Here is a 10,426-nt window from a genome sequence, read left to right as displayed (position 1 = left end):
GCCTTTGAGAAATATAAATGGCCTCTGAAGTCCTGGCCAGAAACCCTTTGCTGCGTCGCTTTGTACCTGCCCAGCACCATGGTAATGTCCGGTGGCCCCGGAACCCTGTCACCGGTGTGATCCGGAAGCTTGGGAACGGAGGCTGGCACCAAGGGCCCCTCCACAGGCCCTTTAAGGGGGTGATGAAGGGAAGCCATTCTGGTGGTCAGAACCGCTGTCATAGAGTTTCTTGTCCCTGCTTCAAGTGTGCAGATGAGGGGAATTCTGGTTAAGATAGATTTCAGGGGCTCAGGGGTCCAAAGGAAGAGTCCTATTTGGGGTACCATAGTCTTTCTCTCTGTTGTGTGTGTGTGTGTTTCTGTATGTGACTGGGGATGGAGGGAATTACTGGGCTAGCACTCCAGTGTGCAACTATGCTACTCATTTAATGTGTTAAATGCCAGGCCCAGGTCTCAGTGGCAGGCAGTACTACATCAGAGAAAGCAAGTAAAGAGCCCACCTGCAGTGTAGTGGGAGGAGGTGGAGCTGGGAAGAGGTTCAGCCATTAGTTACAAATTACTATAGAATGCAGCAAGAAGTGGCCATGGCAGAGGCAGCCCAAGGTAAGAGTGGGTGACAATTTTATATAGGGTGTCAGGGCTAGACCTACTGGAGTGTCGAGCTGACGCTTGAAGCTGAGCTGGCCCTGCAGACGTCTGGAGGACCAGGCTTCCAGGCAGACAGCAGCATGTCTAGGGTTTCTGAGGAGCACCTAAGGAGGTGGAAAGGCTGGAGTGGGGAGCACGAGGAATTTGCCGCAGAAGTCTGTAAGGTCAGGGACCTGACCGGCAACTCTAGATCTTGTATACTTGTTAGACCGGGTCTCCTGTCCATTTTTGTCTCAGTACTTTAGGGTTATTGTGTGCACATCCAGGCGTTTCCTAGTCTCCCTGGGAACCAGGATTCCCTAAAAGCTCTGTGTATACCACGGGCAGCTACATCTCCTGGTCCGAGCTTCGCCACACTCCCGGCTTTCCCAACAAAAGGAGTGTGGCCCCGCGATTCAGTGCGGATACAACCAGGTCCCACCGCCACCGCACTCCACCTCCCCTTCCTTCACAGGGTCACCTGACCGTGCTATCTGCCCCGCCCCCCTACAGACAGTGTCTCTACATTGCGCGTGCGCACTGGCTCTGGGATGCCTAGCGGCTCTCCTGGTGCCATCCGATGGCGTCTTGGGCAAGGAGGTCCAACTGCAGCCGTCTCCCGAGCCCAGAGTGGCCAGATGGTTCACAAACATCAACAAGTACATAGAGAAGCTCTTCAACAACAGGTGAGCTGGCGGAAGAATGGGGGAAGGAGGACCTAGCACCCCACTCACTTCTCGGCCCCGTGATCTCTGCAATGACGTGTTCCCTAGATCGAAGAAACCCCCAAAACACAAGAAACCTTCCAACTCTACCAAATCTCCCCCACCGAGCGCCACAGTACATCCACATTTGAACATCACGAACCCCACCACCGCAAAACACCAGCCAACCCCAAGTACTGGAACCACTCGGGCTCCAGCTAAGCCTCCTCCCTTGACTCCAGGTAGGCAAGTGGCGCAATCAGCAGAGGCCTCCACCCATATCCTTGGGCAGGCGGGTAGGAGAGAGAGGGAAACTCTCTCCTCGGGATGGGGACGTGAAAGGAGTACGCCAGGGCCAGGGGTGTTCCTCTCCAGCCTGGACCCTGACCTCCAGAGCCCTGGCCGGAATTTGTCTACCCACGGACCCCTTTAGACTGTGAGATGGACCTCTGTTCCTCCCTGCCCACGCAGCATGGACAATAAAAAAAAAATAGTGGAACTGACAAGATGTCGGGGTGGGGTAAAGGCACTTGCCCCTAAGCCTGTCGGCCAGAGTTCCATTCCCGATCCCATAGGATGGAAGAAAGGATACATGTACCATGGCTTGTGTGTACACACACATCATACAAACCACAGTAACAATAAAGGAATGGATAAATCAATAAATTCCTAAAATGACTCTCTATTGCTTCTGTGGTTTCTGTGGACGCCGGCAGGAAGGGGCCCTTTCGTGCTGAAGGGGACCCCATAATGCCTCCTGTGAGATCTTGGATTGTCTGCATCGCTCTGCAGCCCACCCACTCACCCTCCACCACCTCACTGCAGCCACCTCTCCCAGCGTTCCAGGCCATGACTCAGAGAGAGAGAGAGAGAGAGAAAAAAAAAATAAAAAGAATTGATCCTAGCAACTTCAAAACAGAGCCTTCAGCCAGACCTGCTCCCTGCCAAAGGCCTCCCTACCACATGACAGGTTGGGAGGGTAATCTGGCCTGTGAGGGTACTATAAAAGCACAGAGGGGTGTAGAGTCTAGGGGACCTCGCCCCTCCTGAACCTGGTAGAGCCTGTTGCTGCAGCCGAATCACCAGAGCGTTCTGGTCACGGGTACACAGCCCTTCCCATACCCTTTCAGCTACCAAACCCAGGTGTGTGGGGAACAGGTTCCGAATTTCCACCTCTATGGCTGTTTCTCTTTCCCGGTAGAACCCATGCCAGGCTGGAGAGATGGCTCAGAGTTTAAGAGCACTGGCTGCTCTTCCAGAGACTCCAGAGAGGCCAAGCACATGCATGGTGTCTCACAACCATCTGAAACTCTAGTTCCAGGATATCTGAAATCCTCCTCTGGCCTCCAAAGGCTCCAGGCGCACACGTGATGAGCAGACACTCCTGCAGGCAAAGCACCCACACATAGAATAAAACTAGAAGTCATCACCTAAGCTACCAAAGAAGGTACTGGAACTTCAGGCTCCAGCAGTCACATTTAACCCCTGCTCTCCTGCAGAAACCACCCTATCCCCTAGCTAGACACTCCTTGGATTTAAGAATCAACTTAAGTCAGACATTTGCAGTATAGCTGCATCCTGTACAAGCCTTTGGTCCTTTAGGGCAGGTTCTGCCTCCAGGTCACTCCACTCAATATATAGAAACACAGTTGCAATGTCCTTGCTATGAGATCAATGCCAAACACTGAGCCTGGCAAAGACAACTTTCATCCCCCAAGCCTATCACCCCCAACCCCTCTCTCTCTCTCTCTCTCTCTCTCTCTCTCTCTCTCTCTCTCTCTCACTTTGCATAAACACACACCACCACCACACCATCTTCACCTTTTCAGGATGCCTGGTACAGGTAGACAGTCTACAGGGACTCTTCAGGTAGTATCTGAGTCTTCCCTCCTTGTCCCAGGAACCAAAATGTGGATGCCATAGGTTGGACCCATGGAGGCGGTCAGCATGCTTGACTCTGTCTCCACCCTGGGGGCACAACCCCCTGCAGCTTTTCTCCCAGAAGCAGCTAGAATTCATTCTCAGGCTCTCAGCTCATGACCTCTCAGAATAGCCCCTTCCTTCCAGATTCCTAAAGAACAGTTCAAAGCAGGCAACCGAATGACTGCCGGCCAGCACTAGTCCTCGGGCTGCTCCTTCCCCATGCCAAGGGCATTTTAATAGAAATGATTCTTCCCTTACTGCTCAAGTTATAGAAAGCAGTCTTGGGGGTACATGTGGGGACAGGGTTGGTCTCGGGCTGAAGAGCTGGATGGTTTGGAGGTACTGGGTTCGGAGGATTAAGCTCAAGACTGCCGTGTTACAGACCTGCAAGGAAGTACAACTTGGCCCCTCTGTGAAAATGATGAGCTGAGCCCCTACAGACACTAATGATCATCCTAGCTCCCCTTTCCCGCTCAGCCTCCCTGCCTGTAGATTTTACCTTCTCCTGCCGCTGTGGGTGTACACACCACACACACACCACAGACACACCACACAGAGAGGATGTAATTTTTAATTTGCTTTATTTAGTTTGAAAGGTAGCACGTTGTTGTGGGAGTGCAGAGGGATGAGCTGGACCGGTGCTGTCCTACACTCACAGACAGGAAACAAGCAGAACCCCACGGGTCTGTTGGGCTGAGCTCCCTGCAAGGAAAGAAATGAACAGTGAGAAAGGACAGCCCTTGTCCTCTGAGACTCAGTTTTCCTTTCCCCTCCTCCAGATGCCCACTTTCCAGACCTGCCCTTAGTTCCAGGGAGCTGAACAGGGAGTCAAGCCAACCAGGGGGCTGGTGCACAGGGGAAGCTGCATTCCAGGAAGTCCAGCTGTGTTCACCTCTTCCCTCTTCCCATACCTGGTAAGGAAGACAGTTGGGATAAGCGTGGTACCCTGGTGGCTTGTAGCCCTTCTTTAGACACTGTCCTGCCTGCAGCACAAGGACCCAAGCCACTCGGTAGAAATATTGTTTTCTCAGAGAAGGCATAGAAGGGACTGAGACTAGGGTTGGGATTTCTCTCTCTCTCTCTCTCTCTCTCTCTCTCTCTCTCTCTCTCTTTCACACACACACACTCACACGCACCCTACCTAGGCCTGGTTTGCGTATTGATGTATCTGCGGAGCTGAGTTGTATATTGGGCCATCTGCTCTGGTGTAGCATAGTCCCCTGGGTACACTGGTTCCAATGGGGCTCCCCAGGCACCCTGCAGGGGCTGCAGCAGCAGAGCCACCCAAGTGGACAGGAGAAACAGGGAGAGGCAGCAGTGTGCGGTGGCCATCTGAGGAACAAGGAACAGAGTAGAGGCAGATTCATCTGCAGATTCTGCTATGTCCCGGACCTACCTGGCCAGCCACTGCCCACCGCACATTTTTCAAGCCAAGCCTGGGGACAAGGGCAGACGAAGGAGCCACCAGCATCCACCACCTTCCTCCCCTGGAAAGCAAGGACATCTACACATACACACCCCCTCAACGATCAGGTCAGCTGCCAAAGGTTAGCCCTGGGCCTGGGAAACATAAAAAGCAAAGCAAAGAAAGTGGGCATGAGAACTGGACACACAGGACTTATGACACTGATGGTTCTGAGGATGCAGGAATAACCAGGGCTGGTGGGAAACACAGGGTAAGGAGCGCAGAATTTACTTGAAATGAAAAGGAACAAAAGTCTACAACACTGTGGGTCCAGCCTTCCATGGACACATTCGTACAGATGTAGAGAGAGACCCAGAAAGGACCTTAGGCCTCTTGAGAGCCCCAATCCTACAAAGCACCAATTCTTACCCTCCGATCCTAGCGTCAACCCAAGAGGTCCCCAGAGGCAGGGCAGGATGAGCCCACTTACCTTGTGTCTTGAGCAAGGGGGTGCTGGACTGCGCAGACACCTACCTCCTTCTGGACTGGTCTCCCTGCACATGGCTGTTCCCCTTTATAGTCCTCGGCACCCCCAGAGTCCCCGCCTCCTGTCAGCCTTTCTCACTGCCAGCCTTCAACCCCATGACGCTGTGTCCCTGGTACCTGCGACACGGGCATTGCGGCCAGAAAGAGGAGGGTGCCCGGGCAATAGTCTCAGTGCCAGGGCAATATTCTCGGGGTCAGAGCAGCACGGGGTGAATGAAACGGGACCACGACAAGGATCTCCCGTGGGGTCTGTATCCAGCTTTGGGCACCAGAATGTAAATGACAGAGTCCTGACATGGTAACCCAAAGGTTTTAGTGGTTGGCCTGCATCCAGCCTCCCCAGGGACAACCCCAGTCACCAAGAGCATTTCCTCAGGGCTCAGATTGAGGTTGCAGCTCCAGGCTCCATCCCCAGCACGAAAGATGGAAGTCAGGCCTTCCCTCCCAGTGGACAGCTAGAATAAGGAGGGGACAGTGGAGTCTCGGGTTCTCAAGTCACTGGGAAAGGAGTAGAGACATCCATTTGGTGCCTGCATAGGATGCCAACCAAGATCTGGTGGGCCACAGTTCAGGAAACACAGGGTTCATGGGGAAGGGATAATTTATGGTAGCTATTTCCTGTCCCACCCCAGAGCTCTGTCCCAGGGGAGGGCTAAAAACCGGCAACACTTATAAGATTCAAGTTATGAAAAAAAACAAAAACAAACAAAAAAAACCACTTTGTCGTCCCACTGAACCCCTGCCAGGCCCTACTTGGCAAACAAGAAAAACAAGGAGAAGAAAAGAAGGAAGGAAGGAAGGGAGGGAGGGAGGGAGGGAGGGAGGGAGGAAGGAAGGAAGGGAAGAAAGGAAGGAAGGAAGGAAGGAAGGAAGAAAGGAAGGAAGGAAGGAAGGAAGGAAGGAAGGAAGGAAGGAAGGAAGGAAGTTATACTCTGCCCTGCCCAGAGACCTCGGGTACCTAGGCTCAGATTGCATAGCTCGTGGTTAGGACAGCCGAGGTTTGGAACAAAATCTAACAACAATCTTGAATTGGAACTCTCAAAGCATTGATTTTACTTCCTGCTTGCACACTAAGGGATGGGAGGCTCACACAGGTGGGAACTCTTGTCTGAGACTCACCCCCAAGTCTCACAGTCAGCCTTCAATTCCTCCCCTGCGAGCATCTCCTGGTGCACACCACTGTCTTCTTCATGTTCGGTGTCCTTTCCCCAGTCAAGACCGCTCCCCTGCTCTGGTCAAGAGGCAGTGACTGACTCTGTTTCTGCTGATGCCTGGGAAGGCAGCAAGGTCTTCTCTCTTTTTTCTGCTGTTCTGCTCTCAGATCAGAGCAGACAACCAGGCGCGGTGAGGTTAGAGGTCAGTTAGGCTTGACCCCAATTCCTGCCCCTGCCGCGTCCCTCTGTGTTGTCCTGGGAGCATAATCCCTTTATGCGGTCTGGAAAGTGAGAATCACTGCGCCCATCCCCCGGACAGCGAGAATCAAGGAGCCTGTTCCTCTCAGCTTTCATGTAGTGTAACAAGAAGAACACAAACGGCTCGACAGATAGCTGATATTCCACAAAGTAAGCGGAGTTTATTTCCTAGCAAGCCTGGACCCTTCTGTGGTCTTACTTTTCCCACTATGCAAAACCAGTGAGTGGCAAGTCCAAATTCGAGGCCCCGCACTGTCTGGGAGCGGCCACCACCAGGGGGCGTCTGGCTCTGGCACCGGTTTTCATGGTCTCTGAGCCACACGGGATCTGTTCTGGCCTCTATTTAAGGTGAAGGACCCTCACCAAACAGACTGAATTCGGGGACTGGTTCTGGTGCGGGAACTATTTACAGTTTGTCACGCAAGCCAGCCAGCTTTGTCTGGTCCCAAGAAGTCAGAGCTGCTCCTCAAATGTCAACCAAACCCGTGGCTTTTTAGGTTTTTGCAACAACAGATTCCAAGGTCCTTGCAGGTGGTGACAATCCTGGAGGAGGAGGTAGTGCCCGTGCCTTCTATGACCACATCTAGAACACACAGACAGCTCCTGCTGGCTTTTGTGGGTTCCTGCAAGGTTTGCATGGAGCCTCGGGGGAAGACACGTGTCTTACCAGCAGACAGACTGGCCAAAACGCTATACCCCTGCTAGCCACATGTTCTCTGGACTGGGAAGATGGCCACTGGGCACTGTGATAATGAGATCAGGAGAGGGACAGCCCATAAACATAGGAGCGAGTGAAGAAGACCGACGAGGAAAGTGCAGAGGCCCCACGTATGTCCTCCAGGACAGGAGTTTGACCAGGGTCCTATCCTCTAACACATCCTTTCCTGGCTCTCTTACAGGGAACAGGGCAAGCAGGAGTCATTTGCGGCACACGATTTTGTTTCATTTTGTTTTGTAGTGTGTGGGGGGGATGGGTACAAGTAGAAGTGTACAGGGGTGGGTTGTGGGTGTGCAGGTGTGTGTGAGGGCTTGTGTATATGAGAGTGTATGGGCATGTGCACACCTCAAATGTTGTTCCTCAAACCCCATCCATCCATCCATCACTCAGTGAGCCAGGCTCCCTCACTGAGGCCTGGGACTCACAGGCCGAATTGACTGGCCAGCTGGCTCCAGGGGTCCACCCGTCTCCACGGCGGTTAGGCTGGGATCATATTACTGTGCCGCTCCATGGCTGCCCTTCTCCGTGAGGCTGTGGTCAGCCTGGGTCCCTTACACCATGCGTTGAGTACTTTACCAACTGATCTATCTATTTGTGAGGGACATCTCACTATGTAACCTGGTCTTGAAAACTGTGATCCTCCTGCCTCAGCATCCCAAATGTGTCCTTATGCTCAACTTGTATATATGATATGCTCTTAGGGGAACGAGGAAAAGGGGTCTATAAAGATCTCATAGGTGAAGAAGGAGGCCCAGGCAACCTTTAATTATTTATCTTTTTAAGATGAGGTCACAGAGATTGGGAAGAAGCAGGTTATGGTGTAGGGATGTATATCCCTTACCTAGGACTGACTGTATTCCAGTTCCTTCCTCAAAAGGAGCCTCGATGGGTGTCACTTTGGGCTGACAAGAAGGTTCAGCAGAATTTGAGTTCCATCCCCACAACCCACTGCAGAAGGAAGGAACAACCCCTGAAAGTTGTCCTGTAACCTGCACACAAGTACCATGGTGCACACATGTGCACACACGCGTGTGCACGCACACACATATACACAACAAAATCAATATGGTACTACTATGAAGTGTGTAAAGCATATAGCTAATGATCTGACACATAAAGATGTCTGTGGGAGCTAGGCATGATGGCGCACTCGGAAGGCAGAGGCAGATGGATCTCTGATGATTCAAGGCCAGCTTGGTCTACCCAGTGAATTCCAGGACATCCAGGACCACACAGAGAGATCTGTTCCCAAACAAAACTGATGTGTGAGGCTGGCTGCCCAACCAAGCAAGACTGACAGCCTGAGTTTGACCCCTAGAACTCTCATAAAGGTTGAAGGAGAGGACCGACTACCCAAAGTTGTCCTTGTATCTCCACAAGCTGCGACACATACAACACACACAATTAAAATCAATATAATTTTTAAAAAGAGCTTTCTGCAAAGATGATTATTGTTACTGTCCTTGTTGCTATTGTTATATCTAACAATATAAGCTTCCTCCTGGCTCCTATATTGATTAAATTGATCAGCCCCACATTACACACCTGCTCAAAACTCCTCAGAGTGAACCAGAAGTAAAGCCACCTCACTGACGGTCACCTGGATGCGCCACCTTTACACAGACTGTCTGTGGCCGTGCATATGATTCATGCCAGGTCTCTTCTCCGTTAGTTTCGAACTGACCCCAGCTTCCCCGGGCAGACCAGCAGATGGGGACCACAGACACCAGCATCCAGACGCACAACTAGTCACTGCAAGCCTGGAGCAGTGGAGGGACCCAGGGAGCACAGTGGGGTAGAAGAGGGGGGGTCTCAGGTAAGGGCCATACTGGAGGGAGAGGTGCAGAGGGACTAATTCCAGCAAGAGGAGTCAAGAATGACTCTAGGAGGTGACCGTGATGCGAGAGGGGCTTTCCAGGCAGGAGAGGAAGAAGAGACAGTGTGAGCACGGCCTGCCGAGACCAGAATCCATGCAGTCTACAACACGTTGAACCTTGGGGCTGCTTCTTCCTCCTCTCCCTTTGGGCCCTGTGAGGCTGAAGGGCAGCCCCAGAAGATGGGTGTGGGATCCCCATCAGCCCCTATGCAGGAAGTGTTTTATAGCAGAGGTCACTCTCCTTCCAGGGCCACCAGGCTGTAATGAGTCCTGCATGCCTCCCCATCCACCCAGTGGTACTGCTCAGCCTTCCTGACTGACACCCTTTCTCTGGATCTGTAGCCTTGGCTTCCTTATGTCCCCTCCCCCTCATTCCCCAGTCCCCTCCCCAAAGATAGGGTACATATGCCACCAGGACCACTTCCCATCCCACCCCCCCCAAGACCTAGGAACACTGGATGTGGGGTGGGGGAGAGAGAGAGAGAGAGAGAGAGAGAGAGAGAGAGAGAGAGAGAGAGCTGGGTTCCAGAGAAAGCAAAAGGGTCTAATTAATGGGCCAATTAATGGGATATGAGATATCCAGGGCTCAGGTTAGACTACAGCTTAAATACCCACAACACTTTAGACCCCAGTGTTTAATGGGGAAAGAGAAGAATTGGGGTATTCCCATGGCCTTTTCACCAGAAAAGCAGTTAGTGATAGACATCGAGCCTGCGTTCGACAACATGGGAAATTCCAGTTGTTGCTGAGAGAAAGCAGACCTCCAGAGTCTAGTTGCTCCCCCTGTTCAAGGAACGAGGAAGTGACTTATCTACCTCCTCACTCACTGCCTCTCAAAGGTCTCTTCCTCCAGGGTCCCATCCTAGTCCCCATCCTCCTGTCCTCCATGGCCTTGGGACTAACACAGGGCTGCTCAGGGGAACTCCCTGAGAGTGACATCTCGCCTTCTCCCTGCCACTCTTCTGGCTCGCCCTCAACTGCCCTCTCCAACCTGATCTGTTCTGGCCCCTGTTCAGAATCCACTCCACCCACTCTCCCAGGCTCCCTTCCCCCAGAGTGCCTTCCCAGGTCCTTTGGGAGCCCCGGACTAGAAGAAGGTATCTTTGCTGAACTCTCCCACTACGTCATCTTTTTTCTTAGCCACAGGTATTTCCTGCAGCTCGAGCCGCCACCTCCGCAAAAGCGAAAGGGACAGAAATATAAACACACATGCCCA

At 52.5% G+C, this 10,426-nt stretch overlaps 1 protein-coding gene and 1 long non-coding RNA gene across 3 annotated transcripts; one reads left to right on the top strand and one right to left on the bottom strand.

Annotated features, from left to right (window-relative positions):
• Positions 1-1,140: 1,140 nt before the first annotated feature.
• Positions 1,141-2,009, top strand: LOC146893313 (uncharacterized). The gene is made up of 2 exons (XR_015738671.1): positions 1,141-1,312; positions 1,400-2,009. It is a non-coding gene; the product is annotated as an uncharacterized LOC146893313 (long non-coding RNA).
• Positions 2,010-3,817: 1,808 nt separating this feature from the next.
• Ppy (pancreatic polypeptide) lies at positions 3,818-5,218 on the bottom strand. 2 transcript variants are annotated; one of them, XM_048445672.3, is made up of 4 exons: positions 5,149-5,218; positions 4,395-4,585; positions 4,050-4,164; positions 3,818-3,955 (listed from the first exon to the last, which is right to left on the bottom strand). In XM_048445672.3, the coding sequence occupies exons 2-3, from the start codon at positions 4,583-4,585 to the stop codon at positions 4,056-4,058; spliced, it is 300 nt and encodes a 99-aa protein (XP_048301629.3). In that variant the 5' UTR covers positions 5,149-5,218; the 3' UTR covers positions 3,818-3,955; positions 4,050-4,055. The 2 variants fall into 2 exon arrangements, with proteins under 2 accessions (XP_048301629.3, XP_085550494.2); XM_085694368.2 differs by lacking the exon at positions 5,149-5,218 and adding an exon at positions 4,772-5,065.
• Positions 5,219-10,426: the final 5,208 nt, after the last annotated feature.

This window comes from Myodes glareolus, chromosome 9 (assembly GCF_982192425.1).
Source record: "Myodes glareolus chromosome 9, mMyoGla1.1, whole genome shotgun sequence".
Lineage (NCBI taxonomy): Eukaryota > Metazoa > Chordata > Mammalia > Rodentia > Cricetidae > Myodes > Myodes glareolus.
The sequence above is the reverse complement of the archived record's forward strand: the minus strand, read 5'-3'. Positions and strand labels throughout refer to the sequence as shown.

Bases quoted from the DNA above. Each gene is read 5' to 3' on its own strand.
- Ppy (XM_048445672.3), bottom strand. From the start codon at position 4,585: ATGGCCACCGCACACTGCTGCCTCTCCCTGTTTCTCCTGTCCACTTGG. The intron at 4,165-4,394 runs GTAGGGTGCGTG...CTTCCTTACCAG, and splicing joins AATACGCAAACCAGGCCTAG to GTATGGGAAGAGGGAAGAGG.